The 19,610-nt window shown below is 48.1% G+C and overlaps 1 protein-coding gene across 3 annotated transcripts in view; it reads right to left on the minus strand.

The window, feature by feature from the left end:
* The window catches only part of INPP5B (inositol polyphosphate-5-phosphatase B), a 483,885-nt gene that overhangs the window by 247,769 nt on the left and 216,506 nt on the right, over window positions 1–19,610 (minus strand). Inside the window, exon 1 of one of the 3 annotated variants that reach the window (XM_063954329.1) lies at window positions 17,315–17,396. The exons of the other annotated variants lie outside the window; for them this stretch is intronic. Within the exon in view, the coding sequence (XP_063810399.1) occupies window positions 17,315–17,363 (49 nt within the window). The 5' untranslated portion in view covers window positions 17,364–17,396. Of the gene's footprint in view, window positions 1–17,314; window positions 17,397–19,610 lie in introns of those variants that run through there. 3 annotated transcript variants of the gene reach the window in all.

Consider the following 19,610-nt stretch of genomic DNA (forward strand, 5'->3'; position numbering starts at 1 on the left):
GGTGTGCCGACTGAGAAAATCCGCTTCCCAATTTAGTACACCCGGGACAAATACTGCTGACAATGCCGGGAGATGGAGTTCCGCCCACTTTAGAATGGGAGTTACTTCCTCCATCAGACTCTTGCTGTGAGTTCCTCCTTGATGATTGAGGTATGCTACTGCCGTCGCATTGTCTGAGCGGATCTGGACTGGTCTTCCTTGTAAATTGTCCTTTGCCTGAACCAGAGCCAAGTAACATAGTAACATAGTATCTGAGGTTGAAAAAAGACAATTGTCCATCGAGTTCAACCTATTTGTGGTCTCCTATGCATGATGATTTGACTAAAATTTCTGACTGATGCTGCTGTCAGCCGTTACATTTTATCCCTATTTATAGTAACTATAATGCATGACTATGCACCATACCCCTGGATATCCTTATCCATTAGGAATTTATCTAACCCATTCTTAAAGGTGTTGACAGATTCCGCCATTACAACTCCCTCGGGCAGGGAATTCCAAACATGTATTGTCCTTACCGTGAAAAAGCCTTTACGCCGTATTGTGCGGAATCTCCTCTCCTCTAACCTGAGCGAGTGTCCACGAGTCCTCTGTGTTGATCTAACCAAAAACAGGTCACGCGCAAGCTCTGTGTATTGTCCCCTTATATATTTGTAGATGTTGATCATATCCCCTCTTAGTCTCCGCTTTTCCAATGTAAACATGCCTAGTCTTTCAAGCCTTTCCTTGTATTCCCTCGTCTCCATGCCCTTAATTAGTTTGGTCGCCCTCCTCTGTACCTTTTCAAGCTCCAGGATATCCTTTTTGTAGTACGGTGCCAGGAATTGTACACAATATTCAAGGTGTGGCCTCACTAGTGATTTATATAACGGGAGTATAATACTCTCGTCTCTAGCATCAATACCCCGTTTTATGCATGCTAATATCTTATTAGCCTTCTTTGCTGCAGTCCTACTTTGGGTACTACTGCTTAGCTTGCTATCTATGAGGACACCTAAGTCTTTTTCCAGAACAAGTAAATGGCTCTTATTTCTAACAGATTTATCGCAGGCGACTTTCCCTTGCGGTCCATTTTCCCTGGAACCATAGGCTTCCGAGTACCGCCCCCCAGCCTTGCAGGCTGGCATCTGTTGTCAGGACTTGCCACTCTTTTATCCAAAAGGGTCTCCCCTTGTTTAAATGGTCTGTCTGTAGCCACCATGCTAGAGACCTTTTTACATATACTGGAATCTTTATCATCTGCTTCTTTATTGTTTGATGATTTCCGTTCCATTTGGTCAAAATGCTGCAACGGTCTGGAGTGGAATTGCGCATATTCCACCATGTCGAATGCTGATACCATCAGACCCAACAGTCGCATTGCTGCATGGACTGACATTGTCTGGGCTTGCAACGCTTCCTGAGCCATGACCTGCACCTTGACTATTTTTTTCTCTGGTAAGAGAACTCTCTGTAGGTCTGAATCCAATATGGCTCCCAAATGAACCATCCGCTGTGACAGATTCAGGGACGACTTCTCCCAATTTATGAGCCACCCGTGTCTCTGTAAACAAGCTATCGTCTGTTGGAGATGGCTCAACAGTAAATCTTGCGACTGTGCTAAGATTAATAGGTCGTCTAGGTATGGGAATATTCTTATCCCATGCTTGCGCAGACAAGCTGCCATAACCACCATGATCTTGGTAAACACCCTGGGTGCTGTAGCTAGCCCGAAGGGCAGAGCTTGGAACTGGAAGTGTTCCTTGAGGATGGCAAACCTGAGGTAACACTGATGTGATAGTGCTATAGGCACATGCAGGTAAGCATCCCGTACATCCAGAGATACCAAATAGTCTCCCGGTTCCATAGCCAACATTATGGAGCGTAACGTCTCCATGTGGAACTTCGGGATCCATATGTAGTTGTTCAACATCTTCAGATTTAGTATTGGTCGATATGACCCATTTGGTTTCTGGATTAGAAACAGATTGGAGTAATACCCCTGTCCCTTTTGTGATGGAGGTACTGGGACAATCACACCTGACTGCAGTAATTTTTGGACTGCTTCTTGCAGGGCATTGGCCTTCGACTCTATACGAGACTGGCTGGTGCAAAAAAATCTTTGAGGAGGCTGCCTCCTGAATGGGAACCCATACCCCTGAGATACTACCTTCTGCACCCAGGCATCTGCTGTTGACTGTTGCCATATGTGTGCAAATTGCAGGAGTCGGCCCCCAACCCTGGAATCCTCCAGGCGGAGGCCCGTCTCTTCAGGCTGAGGGTTTCTGTTCAGGTTTGGAAGCTGGCTTTTTGCTAGCCCACTGCTTCCTACCCCTGGATTTAAACTGGGGTTGTTTAGGCTCCTCTTTAGCTTTCGCTTTGCTTTGCCAGCGAAATGAGCGAAATTTTAAACCCTTGGACTTAGGGTTATAGGTAGCCGGAAATCTGACCTTTTTCGATTCAGCCTCTGATTCTAGGATATCCGATAAAGGTTTTCCAAATAATATATTACCCACGAAAGGCAATGCTTCCAATTCTTTCTTGGACTCCGCATCTGCCTTCCAGGTCCGTAGCCAAACTGCTCTGCGAGCGACTACTGCCAGGGCTGAAGCTTTAGAAGCAACAGTGCCTACATCAATAGCTGCTTCTTCTAAATACTGGGCAGATTGTCTTAAACGCCAAAGACGATCCTCTTGCTCCCTAGTAGGAGAGGGGATGTCATTCTCTAGTTCCTCTATCCATTCGCCCATTGCCTTTGCTACCCAGGCCGAAGCCATAGCAGGTCTTACCACTGCACCTACAAGAGAAAAAATATTTTTCAATAGGCTCTCTACCCTTCTGTCTGTGACATCATTCAAAGAGGTAGATGACAGTGGTAAAGCAGATTTATGCACGAGTCGCAGAACATGTGCATCTACTTTTGGAGGAACTTCTCTCTTCGAACAATCTCCAGCAGGAAATGGATAATAAGAATCCCATCTCTTAGGAATCTTATACCTTTTACTGGGCGCTGCCCAAGACTCATCCATCATTTCCGTCAACTCATCTGACGCTGGAAATTCAGCCTTCACTGACCTTGTTCGTTTGAATACAGGTGCTTTTGCTTTTAACGCTGTCTTGGCTGGTTCTTCCAGAGAAAGCACAGCCTTCACTGCATTAATGAGTTCAGCTACATCTTCTGAACTAAAGCTCTGCGACTGATCATCATACGGAGTTGAATCTATTGTTTCCGCATCATCATCCGATGTATCATCTTGTGTAGTCTGCCATACAGACGTATCTGTCTTAGTCTTACCTGCCCCTTGGTTGCTTGTAGAAGCTACTGGAACCAAACCATAGGAAGGGAGCTGCATGTATGGGTTCATAGTGTAACCTAACCCTTGAGGTGGTGCTACCGGAGCTAACCTGTCCGCTATTGAAGACAGAGTCTTTGCGAACATATTCCATGGTGTCTCTACTGGAGGTTGAACTAACTCCTGTTTTTTACTTCGCTGAAAAGCGAAACAGTTTGCACACAAACCCTCATAAGTGACCAATTGATTCATATCAATTACCCCTGACTTACAAGATAAGCATGTTAGGGCTATGGGAGTGCTTGACAAATTCTCCTCATCACTTTTGCCGCTCACAGACATTTTATCTGATATTGACTACACAATTTTGTGACTGAAAAACACTCTATAATCAGTATATAGAGATGAAATCAATCTGACCACAGTGCACCTGATTTGAGGGTCAGAACAGGACTGACATTACACAGAAAAGTCAGCATGCATACTAGCAGTCAGTCACATGTTAAAGCATTAGACATTGTCATATGAGAATACAACCTCCATAATAACTTAAACATAAGTAGGAAAATTGTACTTCTGTTTAACTGGTTCTTTTTTCCATCATAACATGCAGAAAACACAGTAATATACAGGTCTCATATGCAATAGGTACTAAAAATTAACAATGCATACTAAGAAGTAGAAGGAATTTTTAGTACTGTATACCCTGCCTCCAGAGAGCGGGATACAGGGAGACTCACCACACTTCCATATCCAAGCAAAGACGCTCGTAAGACGCTGAGTGGATTCAGACGCTACTGGTGTACACTGCCGCTCTTGGTAACGGATATCGGACACGGGCGCTCACCAACGGACACGGAAGCTGAGCGACTCCACGTGCATGCAGACGCTAAAGGCCTGCGACTCGGTCTGGGCGGGTTTATATCCAGTGTACACAACCGCAGCGTCTAAGCTGCGACCGAGTACCCTCGTGGCAGCGTCTGAGCCGGAAGTGAGGTCATTCAGTTAATGAAACGAGAGACACGCGGGAACTGGTCATGAACTCGGAGGAGGGGCGGCCAGGAGAGCGTCTGAAACCCCCTGTTGACTTAAACTCCCAGGATCGCGGCCTCAACCTAGTCCTGGCGACTATGATCCCCGGAGCGTAGCGCTGTCACACTCGAGATGTTCGGCGCATCAACACACTGTTTGTAGTCTCCACCAAATCAGTGTAGCTGTGTCCTGACCCCTCTAGTAAGAGGAAGTCCATAGACTCACCGTCTCCCCATGCTCCGGCCACAGACTGGTTACGTCTGCTGGACCTGCTAGAACATCCGACACAGACGCTCGCGAGACAGCACTGTACCGCGGAGGTAAGCGTTGTGGAGACCCGGTGGGGAGTTGTTGGAGCGACTCTTTCTAATATGCGTTTAAGACGCTGCTAAGAGAAGTTGCTCAAAAACCAAAACAGTAAGTCTATAAAAATAAATTAATGAAAACTTAAGGCTGCTTTCACAGCAGCCCTGTGACCATGCGGCTTCCTGCCGCACCAAGCAAAAAACTGATCTGACTGAGTCAGTGGGCGGGACTATATAGTGGAGGCCCCAATGCATCCTGGGAGGCCAGAAAGCTTGTGACCGTGTTGGTGCCATTTTCGCTGTCGCTCGACAATATCCCAATGTTATCCTGTGGATAATCCTGTGGACCCAGCCAGAGAAATACATAGACCGACTGGAACACCCACGGTGTCACCAGGGCGTCTACAGCTATCGCCTGAGGGTCTCTTGACCTGGCGCAATACCTCTGTAGTTTTTTTGTTGAGGCGGGATGCCATCATGTCCACCTGTGGCAGTTCCCACCGACTTGCAATCTGTGCGAAGACTTCCTGATGAAGTCCCCACTCTCCCGGGTGGAGGTCGTGTCTGCTGAGGAAGTCTGCTTCCCAGTTGTCCACTCCCGGGATGAACACTGCTGACAGTGCGCTTACGTGATTTTCCGCCCAACGAAGAATTCTGGTGGCTTCCGCCATCGCCACCCTGCTCCTTGTGCCGCCTTGTCGGTTTACATGAGCCACTGCGGTGATGTTGTCTGACTGAATCAGAACCGGTTGGTCGCGAAGCAGGGTCTCCGCTTGACGTAGGGCGTTGTATATGGCCCTTAGTTCCAGGATGTTGATGTGAAGGCAAGTCTCCTGACTTGACCACAGACCTTGGAAATTTCTTCCCTGCGTGACTGCTCCCCACCCTCGGAGGCTTGCATCCGTGGTCACCAGGACCCAGTCCTGAATGCCGAATATGCGGCCCTCGAGAAGGTGAGCACTCTGCAGCCACCACAGGAGAGACACCCTGGCCCTGGGGGATAGGGTGATTAACCGATGCATCTGAAGATGTGATCTGGACCACTTGTCCAGTAAGTCCCATTGAAAGGTCCTCGCATGGAACCTGCCGAAGGGAATGGCCTTGTATGATGCCACCATCTTTCCCAGGACTCGAGTGCAGTGATGCACTGACACCTGTTTTGGTTTCAATAGGTCCCTGACCAGTGTCATGAGTTCCTGAGCTTTCTCTATCGGGAGATAAACCCTTTTCTGGTCTGTGTCTAGAATCATGCCTAGGAAAGGCAGACGAGTCGTAGGAACCAACTGCGACTTTGGAATATTTAGAATCCAGCCGTGTTGCCTTCACACTTCCAGAGAAAGTGCTACGCTGATCAGCAACTGCTCTCTTGATCTCGCTTTTATGAGGAGATCGTCCAAGTATGGGATAATTGTGACCCCTTGCTTCCGCAGGAGCACCATCATTTCCGCCATTACCTTGGTAAATATTCACGGAGCCGTGGAGAGACCAAACGGCAACGTCTGAAATTGGTAATGACAATCCTGTACCACAAATCTGAGGTACGCCTGATGAGGTGGATAAATGGGGACATGAAGGTATGCATCCTTTATGTCCAGAAACACCAAAAAAATCCCCCCCCTTCCAGGCTTGCGATGACCGCTCTCAGCGATTCCATCTTGAACTTGAACCTTTTCAGGTACATGTTCAGGAATTTTAAATTCAATAGGGGTCTGACCGAACCGTCCGGTTTCGGGACTACAAACATGGTCGAATAATAACCCCTTCCTTGTTGAAGGAGGGGAACCTTGACCACCACCTGTTGAAGATACAATTTGTGAATTGCAGTTAACACTATTTCCCTCTCGTGGGGGGAAGCTGGCAGGGCCGATTTGAGGTATCGGTGAGGGGGCATCTCTTTGAATTCCCGCTTGTATCCCTGAGACACAATATCTATTGCCCAGGGATCCAACTGGGAGTGAACCCACTTGTGGCTGAAATTCCGAAGACATGCCCCCACCGGGCCTAGCTCCGCCTGTGGAGCCCCAGCGTCATGCGGTGGATTTTGTGGAAGCCGGGGAGGACTTCTGTTCCTGAGAATTAGCTGTGTTGTGCAGCTTCTTTCCTCTGCCCCTGCCTCTGGCAAGAAAGGATGCACCTCGGACTTTCTTGTTTTTCTGTGATCGAAAGGACTGCATTTGATAATACGGTGCTCTCTTAGGCTGTGAGGAAACATATGGCAAAAAATTTGACTTTCCAGCAGTAGCTTTGGAGACCAGGTCCGAGAGACCCTCCCCAAACAATTCCTCACCCTTGTAAGGTAAAACCTCCATATGCCTTTTTGAGTCGGCATCACCTGTCCATTGCCGAGTCCACAGGACCCTTCTGGCAGAAATTGACATAGCATTTATTCTAGAACCCAGTAGACTAATTTCTCTTTGAGCATCTCTCATATATAGGACAGCGTCTTTAATATGCCCCAAGGTCAACAATATAGTATCCTTGTCTAAGGTATCAATTTCCTCAGAAAAGGTATCTGTCCATGCTGCTACAGCACTACACACCCAGGCCGACGCGATCGCCGGCCTCAGCAAGGTACCCGAATGTGTATAAATGGACTTCAGGGTAACCTCCTGTTTGCGATCCGCAGCATCTTTGAGGGTAGCCGTATCCTGTGACGGCAGAGCTACCTTCTTGGATAAGCGTGTTAAAGCTTTGTCCACCTTAGGGGAGGATTCCCAGCGTAACCTGTCCGTTGGCGGGAAAGGATACGCCATAAGAATCCTTTTGGAAATCTGCAGTTTTTTATCTGGAGATTCCCAAGCCTTTTCACATAACTCATTTAGCTCGTGTGAGGGGGGAAAGGTTACCTGCGGTTTCTTTTCCCCATACATATGTACCCTCTTGTCAGGGACTGGGGTTTCCTCTGTGATGTGCAACACATCCTTAATTGCTATAATCATATAACGGATGGATTTAGCCAATTTAGGCTATAACTTTGCATCATCGTAATCGACACTGGAGTCAGAATCCATGTCGGTATCTGTGTCAACAATTTGGGATAGTGGGCGCTTCTGAGACCCTGACGGCCTCTGCGACATAGGATCAGGCACGGGTTGAGACCCTGACTGTCCTGAGGCTTCAGCTTTTTCTAACCTTTTATGCAAGGAATTAACATTATCATTTAAAACCTTCCACATATCCATCCAATCAGGTGTCGGTGCCGTCGGCGGAGACACCACATTCATTTGCTCCCGCTCTGCTTCCACATAGCCTTCCTCGTCAAACATGTCGACACAAGCGTACCGACACACCACACACACACAGGGAATGCCCTTTTTGAAGACAGTTCCCCCACAAGGCCCTTTGGAGAGACAGAGAGAGAGTATGCCAGCACACACCCCAGCGCTATAAACCCAGGAATAACACAGTAACTTAATGTTAACCCAGTAGCTGCTGTTTATATATTGTTTTTTGCTCCTAATTATGTGCCCCCCCCCCCTTTCTTTTTACCCTCTTCTACCGTGTATCTGCAGGGGAGAGCCTGGGGAGCTTCCTCTCAGCGGAGCTGTGGAGAAAAAATGGCGCTGGTGAGTGCTGAGGAAGAAGCCCCGCCCCCTCAGCGGCGGGCTTCTGTCCCGCTTAAATGTACAATTTTTGGCGGGGGCTCATACATATATACAGTGCCCAACTGTATATATGCTAAACTTTTGTCAAAGAGGTCCCAATTGCTGCCCAGGGCGCCCCCCCCCCTGCGCCCTGCACCCTTACAGTGACCGGAGTATGTGAGGTGTGTGGGAGCAACGGCGCACAGCTGCAGTGCTGTGCGTTACCTCAGTGAAGAACGGAGTCTTCTGCTGCCGATTTGAAGTCTTCTTGCTTCTCATACTCACCCGGCTTCTGTCTTCCGGCTCTGCGAGGGGGGTGGTGGCGCGGCATTGGGATCGGACGGCGAGGGTGAGATCCTGCGTACGATCCCTCTGGAGCTAATGGTGTCCAGTAGCCTAAGAAGCAGGACCTAGCTTCAGAGAGTAGGGCTGCTTCTCTCCCCTCTGTCCCACGATGCAGGGAGTCTGTTGCCAGCAGAGCTCCCTGAAAATAAAAAACCTAACAAAATACTTTCTCTCAGCAAACTCAGGAGAGCTCACTGAAAAGCACCCAGCTCGTCTGGGCACAGTATCAAACTGAGGTCTGGAGGAGGGGCATAGAGCAGTGGTTTCCAAACTTTTTTGAATCACGGCGCCCTAGAATTTCAGAATTTTTTTTCACGGCACTCCTAGGCCAAAAATTTCTTATTGAGAAATTTAGAAAAAAATATTACATTAGGTAGATCGCGTTTATATATCATCCTTAGGGTCAGTTGTGTGGTGAGGGACAAGATTTGCTTCTGTTTGGCCACATATTTTATGACTGGCAGCCACCAGCAGTGGTTTTGCCTATTATATTGACCATGAATAATTTGAATTGGTCCTGGACCACCAATCCAGGGCACCCCTGCAAGTGTCCCGAGGCACCCCAGGGAGCCACGGCACACAGTTTGGGAACCTCTGGCATAGAGGGAGGAGCCAGAGCACACCAGAACCTAAATTCTTTCTTAAAGTGCCCATGTCTCCTGCGGAGCCCGTCTATCCCCATGGTCCTTACGGAGTCCCCAGCATCCACTAGGACGTTAGAGAAATTATGAAATGGGGGGCCGCAGAAAATGCAAACGCCTCTGCCTTTCAATCAGGCAGAGGCATTTGCGGGGCGGCAAAGCTCCATTTCCTAGGCGGAGATGGAGCATTGCACTGGCGTGGCTTCTAAACGAGGGGCAGTGCGGCGCAAACAGGGGCATGATGGGGCGCCTGCGTGATGTCACACGCAAGCGCCGCGATCAGAAAAATGGCCACGGGTCTCCAGCGGGCGCAATTTCTGCTTCATCAAGGGGGGGGGGGGGCTGCGGTCAGCATGCTGGGCGGCCTTGCCCTGTTTGGGGAGGACCCCAGCATGCAATGACAAAGATTGCAAGTTCCGCTACTTAGCAGAATTTGCAATCCAACCTGAATCAGGCCCTATACTGTGTTCCCACCCAAAACTGAATATCATGTATAGTGATCTCCATTCCTCCTCATCTGAATTATGTTCTATATCCCTTCCCCCCACAAAGAAAAATAGAAGGGGCATATACAATTAAGCATGAGTTTTACCATGCAGAGAAAGCTCTGGGTTTAACAACCAGTGATATTCAATTATTTAGCTTTTTCCCTGCACTGTAAAAATAAGAATTTACTTACCGATAATTCTATTTCTCATAGTCCGTAGTGGATGCTGGGGACTCCGTAAGGACCATGGGGAATAGCGGCTCCGCAGGAGACTGGGCACATCTAAAGAAAGCTTTAGGACTAACTGGTGTGCACTGGCTCCTCCCCCTATGACCCTCCTCCAAGCCTCAGTTAGGATACTGTGCCCGGACGAGCGTACACAATAAGGAAGGATTTTGAATCCCGGGTAAGACTCATACCAGCCACACCAATCACACCGTATAACCTGTGATCTGAACCCAGTTAACAGCATGATAACAGAGGAGCCTCTGAAAGATGGCTCACAACAATAATAACCCGATTTTTGTAACAATAACTATGTACAAGTATTGCAGACAATCCGCACTTGGGATGGGCGCCCAGCATCCACTACGGACTATGAGAAATAGAATTATCGGTAAGTAAATTCTTATTTTCTCTAACGTCCTAAGTGGATTTAAGGACCATGGGGATTATACCAAAGCTCCCAAACGGGCGGGAGAGTGCGGATGACTCTGCAGCACCAAATGAGAGAACTCCCGGTCCTCCTCAGCCAGGATATCAATTTTGTAGAATTTTACAAACGTATTTGCTCCTGACCAAGTAGCTGCTCGGCAAAGTTGTAAAGCCGAGACCCCTCGGGCAGCCGCCCAAGATGAGCCCACCTTCCTTGTGGAGTGGGCATTTACAGATTTTTGGCTGTGGCAGGCCTGCCACAGAATGTGCAAGCTGAATTGTACTACAAATCCAACGAGCAATAGTCTGCTTAGAAGCAGGAGCACCCAGCTTGTTGGGTGCACACAGGATAAACAGCGAGTCAGATTTCCTGACTCCAGCCGTCCTGGAAACATATATTTTCAGGGCACTGACAGCGTCTAGCAACTTGGAGGCCTCCAAGTCCCTAGTAGCCGCAGGCACCACCAATAGGTTGGTTCAGGTGAGACGCTGAAACCACCTTGGGGAGAAACTGAGGACGAGTCCTCAATTCCGCCCTGTCCGAATGGAACATCAGATAAGGGCTTTTTCAGGATAAAGCCGCCAATTCTGACACGCGCCTGGCCCAGGCCAGGGCCAACAGCATGACCACTTTCCATGTGAGATATTTTAACTCCACAGATTTAAGTGGTTCAAACCAATGTGACTTTTGGAACCCAAACTACATTGAGATCCCAAAGTGCCACTGGAGGCACAAAAGGAGGCTGTATATGCAGTACCCCTTTTACAAACGTCTGAACTTCAGGGACTGAAGCTAGTTCTTTTTGGAAGAAAATTGACAGGGCCGAAATTTGAACCTTAATGGACCCCAATTTCAGGCCCATAGACACTCCTGTTTGCAGAAAATGTAGGAATCGACCCAGTTGAATTTCCTCCGTCGGGCCTTACTGGCCTCGCACCACGCAACATATTTTCGCCAATTGCGGTGATAATGTTTTTGCGGTTACATCCTTCCTGGCTTTGATCAGGATAGGTATGACTTCATCCGGAATGCCTTTTTTCCTTCAGGATCCGGCGTTCAACCGCCATGCCGTCAAACGCAGCCGCGGTAAGTCTTGGAACAGACAGGGTCCTTGCTGGAGCAGGTCCCTTCTTAGAGGTAGAGGCCACGGATCCTCCGTGAGCATCTCTTGAAGTTCCGGTTACCAAGTCCTTCTTGGCCAATCCGGAGCCACGAATATAGTGCTTTCTCCTCTCCATCTTATCAATCTCAGTACCTTGGGTATGAGAGGCAGAGGAGGGAACACATACACTAACTGGTACACCCACGGTGTTACCAGAGCGTCTACAACTATTGCCTGAGGGTCTCTTGACCTGGCGCAATACCTGTCGAGTTTTTTAATCATGTGGACGACTTCTGGGTGAAGTCCCCACTCTCCCGGGTGGAGGTCGTGCTGAGGAAGTCTGCTTCCCAGTTGTCCACTCCCGGAATGAAAACTGTTGACAGTGCTATCACATGATTTTCCGCCCAGCGAAGAATCCCTGCAGCTTCTGCCATTGCCCTCCTGCTTCTTGTGCCACCCTGTCTGTTTACGTGGGTGACTGCCATGATGTTGTCCGACTGGATCAACACCGGCTGACCTTGAAGCAGAGGTCTTGCTAAGCTTAGAGCATTGTAAATGGCCCTTAGCTTCAGGATATTTATGTGAAGTGATGTATCCAGGCTTGACCCTAAGCCCTGGATATTCCTTCCCTGTGTGACTGCTCCCCAGCCTCGCAGGCTGGCATCCGTGGTCACCAGGACCCAGTCCTGAATGCCGAATCTGCGGCCCTCTAGAAGATGAGCACTCTGCAACCACCACATGATGGATACCCTTGTCCTTGGTGACAGGGTTATCCGCTGATGCATCTGAAAATGCGACCCGGACCATTTGTCCAGTAGGTTCCACTGGAAAGTTCTTGCGTGGAATCTAACGAATGGGATTGCTTCGTAGGAAGCCACCATTTTTACCCAGAACCCTTGTGCATTGATGCACTGAGACTTGGTTCGGTTTTAGGAGGTTCCTGACTAGCTCGGATAACTCCCTGGCTTTCTCTTCCGGGAGAAACACCTTTTTTCTGGACTGTGTCCAGGAACATCCCTAGGAAACAGAAGACAAGTCGTCGGAACCAGCTGCGATTTTGGAATATTGAGAATCCAATCGTGCTGCCGCAACACTACCTGAGATAGTGCTACACCGACTTCCAACTGTTCCCTGGATCTTACCCTTATCAGGGAATCGTCCAAGTAAGGGATAACTAAAATTCCCTTCCTTCGAAGGGATATCATTTCGGCCATTACCTTGGTAAAGACCCGGGGTGCCGTGGACCATCCCTACGGCAGCGTCTGAACTGATAGTGACAGTTCTGTACCATAACCTGAGGTACCCTTGGTGAGAAGGGTAAATTTTGACATGAAGGTAAGCATCCTTGATGTCCCGAGACATCATGTAGTCCCCTTCTTCCAGGTTCGCAATCACTGCTCTGAGTGACTCAATCTTGAATTTGAACCTCTGTATGTAAGTGTTCAAAGATTTTAGATTTAGAATCGGTCTCACCGAGCCGTCTGGCTTCGGTACCACAATAGTGTGGAATAATACCCCGTTCCCTGTTGCAGGAGGGTACCTTGATTATCACCTGCTGGGAATACAGCTTGTGAATGGCTTCCAAAACTGCCTCCCTGTCAGAGGGAGACGTCGGTAAAGCCGACTTTTGGAAACGGCGAGGGGGAGACGTCTCGAATTTCAATATGTACCCTTGAGATATTACCTGAAGGATCCAGGGGTCTACTTGCGAGTGAGCCCACTGCGCACTGAAATTCATTGAGAACGGGCCCCCACCGTGCCTGAGCTTGTAAGGCCCTAGCGTCATACTGAGGGCTTTGCAGAGGCGGGAAAGGATTTCTGTTCCTGGGAACTGGGTAATCTCTTCAGCCTTTTTCCTCTCCCTCTGTCACGAGCAGAAAAGAGGAACCTTTTGTCCGCTTGCCAACAAAGGACTGCGCCTGATAATACGGCGTCTTATTTTGAGAGGCGACCTGGGGTACAAACGTGGATTTCCCAGTTGTTGCCGTGGCCACCAGGTCTAAAAGACCGACCCCAAATGTCCCCTTTCAAAGGCAATACTTCCAAATGCCGTTTGGAATCCGCATCACCTGACCATTTTACTGGTAGAATTGGACAACGCACTTATACTTGATGCCAGTCGGCAAATATTCCGCTGTGCATCATGCATATATAGAAATGCATCTTTTAAATGCTCTATAGGCAATAATATACTATCCTTATCTAGGATATCAATATTTCCAGTCAGGGAATCCGACCATGCCAACCCAGCACTGCACCTCCAGGCTGAGGCGATTGCTGGTCGCAGTATAACACCAGTATGTGTGTGAATACATTTTTGGATACCCTCCTGCTTTCTATCAGCAGGATCCTTAAGGGCGGCCATCTCATGAGAGGGTAGAGCCCTTGTTCTTACAAGCGTGTGAGCGCCTTATCCCCCCTAGGGGGTGTTTCCCAACGCACCCTAACCTCTGGCGGGAAAGGGTATACAGCCAATACTTTTTAAGAAATTATCAATTGTTATCGGGGGGAAACCCACGCATCATCACACACCTCATTTTATTTCTCAGATTCAGGAAAACTACAGGTAGTTTTTCCCTCACCGAACATAATACCCCTTTTTGGTGGTACTCGTATTATCAGAAATGTATAAAACATTTTCCATTGTCTCAATCATGTAACGTGTGGCCCTACTGGAAATCACGGTTGTCTCTTCACCGTCGACACAGGAGTCAGTATCCGTGTCGGCGTCTGTATCTGCCATCTGAGGTAACGGGCGCTTTAGAGCCCCTGACGGCCTATGAGACGTCTGGACAGGCACAAGCTGAGTAGCCGGCTGTCTCATGTCAACCACTGTTTTTTTATACAGAGCTGACACTGTCACGTAATTTTCAACAGTACATCCACTCAGGTGTCGACCCCCTAGGTGGCGACATCACTGTTACAGACACTCTGCTCCGTCTCCACATCATTTTTCTCCTCATACATGTCGACACAAATGTACCGACACACAGCACACACACAGGGAATGCTCTGATAGAGGACAGGACCCACTAGCCCTTTGGGGAGACAGAGGGAGAGTATGCCAGCACACACCAGAGCGCTATATATATATATATACAGGGATAACCTTATATAAGTGTTTTTTCCCTTATAGCTGCTGTATGTTTTAATACTGCGCCTAATTAGTGCCCCCCTCTCTTTTTTAAACCCTTTCTGTAGTGTAGTGACTGCAGGGAAGAGCCAGGGAGCTTCCCTCCAACTGAGCTGTGAGGGAAAATGGCGCCAGTGTGCTGAGGAGATAGGCTCCGCCCCCTTTTCGGCAGCCTTATCTCCCGTTTTTCTGTATATTCTGGCAGGGGTTAAATGCATCCATATAGCCCAGGAGCTATATGTGATGTATTTTTTGCCATGTAAGGTATTTTTATCATGTTTTATTGCGTCTCAGGGCGCGCCCCCCAGCGCCCTGCACCCTCAGTGACCGGAGTATGAAGTGTGCTGAGAGCAATGGCGCACAGCTGCAGTGCTGTGCGCTACCTTATTGAAGACAGGAACGTCTTCTGCCGCCGATTTTTCCGGACCTCTTCGCTCTTCTGGCTCTGTAAGGGGGCCGGCGGCGCGGCTCCGGGACCCATCCAGGCTGGGCCTGTGATCGTCCCTCTGGAGCTAATGTCCAGTAGCCAAGAAGCCCAATCCACTCTGCACGCAGGTGAGTTCGCTTCTTCTCCCCTTAGTCCCTCGATGCAGTGAGCCTGTTGCCAGCAGGTCTCACTGAAAATAACAAACCTAAACTAAAACTTTCACTAAGAAGCTCAGGAGAGCCCCTAGTGTGCACCCTTCTCGTCGGGCACAGAAATCTAACTGAGGCTTGGAGGAGGGTCATAGGGGGAGGAGCCAGTGCACACCAGTTAGTCCTAAAGCTTTCTTTAGATGTGCCCAGTCTCCTGCGGAGCCGCTATTCCCCATGGTCCTTACGGAGTCCCCAGCATCCACTTAGGACGTTAGAGAAACCTCTGGTAAGGTGCAGAGACTCACTGATTCCATTTAAAATGCAGAATCTAATGGGTTTTCCCAAACGCAGAGGAGTGCATTTAACGCAGATCTTTCCTTGCAGCTCCTAAACCTGCAAGGAAAAATCCTGCCTCTACGGATTAGCGTGCAGGGTTCCCACTGCTAACGGAGTCGGGCATTGCCAACGGGTGGTCTTCAGGTTGCCGTCGGCCGGGCTCCCGACGACCACCATACCGGCGCCGGAATCTCGTCCGCCGGCATACCAACAACTTTTCTCCCTCTTGGGGATCCAAGGGGCTCATTTGCGCTCGCCCAGCTGTCGTATGCCGGTGGTCGGGATTCCGGCGCCGATATGCTTGTCGCCGGGAGCCCGACCGCCGGCAACACATACTACACCCTTGTCAACAATTATCTGCAGATATGCCCTTGTCCTTTACTTTACCCTTCCAGTCATCATTCTGTATGTCCTGCAGCACGGACTCTTGCATTTCTATGTTTTTGTATTGTGCCCCCATACTCCCATCTGTATGTTCTGTACTGTGCTGCTACCCCATCTGCATGTTTTGTATTGTTCCCTCCCTCTCGTTAATGGTATCAATAGGTTGACACCTAATGGTCGACACAGAAATGGCTGACACATGAAAATATCGACATGAGTTTTTTTATGTTTTTATGTTAAATTTGCCCCAACCCAATTAGTGTAGCGCTTTGCTTGCCATGGTTTAGGCAAGATGCCTCACTCTGCTATCACTGCGCTCGGCACAGGTTACTATTCCCAATCATAGTCCATGTGGATGGTAAAGTATGAAAAAGATGAAAAAAATGTAACACCCCCCCCCCCAGAAAACTCATGTCGACCATTTGATGTTGACCTTTTGACTGTTGACTTAAAATCTGGACACCCAGTATATGGTGATTTATACTATGCCATCAACAGTCATGCCATCCTCTTGTACCCCACCATTTCTGTTCACCTCTACTCTGTGGCCCCATCCAGTCCCCTGCAGTACTGCCTGACACCCCCCCCCAGTCTCTGAGCAGCAGTATCATGAGGTCACGACAGTGACACTTTCAGCAGCAGGTACCGCACCGATGCCAGAATAAACTTTGATTAGGCTACGGGACTGAGCTGCGGCTGGCGTCTCGCAGTGCGGTTCAGATTTGATAAAAGATGTGACAAGTCTCTGCTTACTGCAGTCTGATGTTATGTCAGCTGTTAGGTAGTTAATGACAACAAACAGTGCATCCATTTAGCGGATTCATTTTAGTTCATGTGATAAAGTGGGTATAAAGTACATCCTATAATGTGGCTCACACTCAGGTGTTCTCTGAGAAAATACTGTAATGGTTAAAATATTGTTCAAATCAATTTGCCTATATTCCACACCCACTCATTCAGCCAGGACACTCTCAATGCTGTACATTGTGTGCGTGTGTGTGTGCACACGGAAGCAACACTTGCAGCCACAGTCCTGGCAGCAGGCAACAAATAACCAGACTACAAAACAAAACACTCAAACTCTGAAACCTCAGATGTCAGCCTATAGTAATCTGTAGCACTACACCGGCAGACACACACACACACACACACACACACACACACACACACACACACACACACACACACGTTCAAAGTGTCTAAAACTGCAATAGATACGTATCACAGATAAAGGAAACATCGTACAGATGATCCTAGCACAGAACAAGCAGTGACCCAGACATAACATTACTGCGACCAGACAGATCATGCTGCACAATCAGGAGAGCAGGTCACTTGCAAAAGTAAGGCGCTTACAGAGGCAGTGTATGGCTTAGTACAGGCAGAGACACACTGTGTATATATAGTACACTAACTCCCCGTTAGATGCAATGCCCCCTAGCCCGTGTACAAATTATCATACCGCTGGCGGCAGCAGCAGCAGTGTCACCTGTGCGCCGAGAGGCTGACATCTCTCCCCAGCTCTTCCTGTATGTCCTGCCAGCCTGTCACTCACTCACTGCTGCCGCAGCCACCCTACTGGCAGCCACCAGCGCCACGCCCACTGTAGCCGCAGCCAATCACGCCTGAACTCCAAGATAGAGGCTTGAAACACAATCCACACTGAGCTCGACTGTCAAAAGTAGCAGCAGCAGCACCGTGCCGCCACACATACAGTGTAACACCTCCTCGCCAAACAGCCACCACTAACATGCTACATTCCGTGCCACTGCTCGTAGGATTCAACTGTGTACAGCAGCCACAGAGAAGAGCTCAAGACAGCCACTAATAAAGGTTACCCAGTGGGGTGAGGCTGGGTATATGAGCAGCAGTGAAGATGATAGTAGCTGCAGCACTTGTATAACCTGCCCCTGCTCCTTATTTCCAAATAATGCTTGTGCTACATACAGATAGTATCTGTAGTATGGGCAGGTACAGAGAATTTACTGCAAGGTGACAGGGCTCAGATTATGTTTAGGGATTGCAAATTCATTGTAAAGGCTGCATATTCACAATAAGGAGCAAATTATAGGAGAAAGCCGACAAGCCATTATCAATAACTGTAACATGTATACCACTACAATACATGCTAACTTTTATGTACGAGAATCCTTGCAATAACTGACAACTACTAAATCAGCGGGATATTACTGTGATCTTATTATTATTAGTCTCTGACTATGGGATTCATTGGTTAGTTGAAGGAATATTATATCAGTAACTGCACTTTTGACGTGACCACATCAATATTAGTAAACCACCAGTACTGTACCCTGATACAGCAATATAATGGCGTACGCAACTTCTGACCCAACACAACTGCTTTCAAATGTATAGCAGGCCTACAAATTGCAGAAATTTCATTTAGTTGGTATCTGGATGATAGGCTGACAAACAATATGTGGACACCAAATGGTCAACAGGTACAAATGGTTGACATGACAATGGTCAACACAACATATGGTCAAGATGAGTTTTTTCTTTTTTTTTCTTTAATTTGTTTAACCTTTACCAAGCACGTAGCCTACAACTGGAAACAGTAACCTGTGCCTGAGGGGACGCGGTACACTAACTGGGGTACCATGTGCTAAAAGCACCAAAAACATGAAAAACAATGTCGGTTTTTTACCTATAAAACATAAAATACCTGTGTTGACCTTTTTCACATGTTGACTTTTAACCCACACTGTCAACCGGACCTATTATACCATAACCAATTTAGTTCACTAGGGAGCAGATTTATCAAATCTTGAGAAATAAAGTACTAACCAATCAGCTTCTCATTTTTCTAGCACAGCCGGTAAAAATAAGATTTTAAACCTTCTGGTAAATCTTTTTCTCCTAGTCCGTAGAGGATGCTGGGGACTCCGTAAGGACCATGGGGTATAGATGGGCTCCGCAGGAGACATGGGCACTATAAAGAACTTTAGAATGGGTGTGCACTGGCTCCTCCCTCTATGCCCCTCCTCCAGATCTCAGTTAGAGAAACTGTGCCCAGAGGAGACGGACAGTACGAGGAAAGGATTTTGTTAATCTAAGGGCAAGATTCATACCAGCCCACACCATCCACACCGTATAACATGGAATATACTAACCTGTTAACAGTATGAAACAAAACAGCATCAGTCCGAGACTGATCCAAACCGTAACATAACCCTTATGTAAGCAACAACTATATACAAGTCTTGCAGAAATATGTCCGCACTGGGACGGGCGCCCAGCATCCTCTACGGACTAGGAGAAAATAAGATTTTACTCACCGGTAAATCTATTTCTCGTAGTCCGTAGTGGATGCTGGGAACTCCGAAAGGACCATGGGGAATAGCGGCTCCGCAGGAGACTGGGCACAACTAAAAGAAAGCTTTTAGACTACCTGGTGTGCACTGGCTCCTCCCACTATGACCCTCCTCCAAGCCTCAGTTAGGATACTGTGCCCGGAAGAGCTGACACAATAAGGAAGGATTTTGAATCCCGGGTAAGACTCATACCAGCCACACCAATCACACCGTATAACTCGTGATACCATATCCAGTTAACAGTATGAAACATAACTGAGCCTCTCAACAGATGGCTCATAACAATAACCTTTTAGTTAACAATAACTATGTACAAGTATTGCAGACAATCCGCACTTGGGATGGGCGCCCAGCATCCACTACGGACTACGAGAAATAGATTTACCGGTGAGTAAAATCTTATTTTCTCTAACGTCCTAGTGG

The sequence above is a fragment of the Pseudophryne corroboree genome, chromosome 2 (assembly GCF_028390025.1).
Source record: "Pseudophryne corroboree isolate aPseCor3 chromosome 2, aPseCor3.hap2, whole genome shotgun sequence".
In the NCBI taxonomy this organism is placed as follows: Eukaryota; Metazoa; Chordata; class Amphibia; order Anura; family Myobatrachidae; genus Pseudophryne; species Pseudophryne corroboree.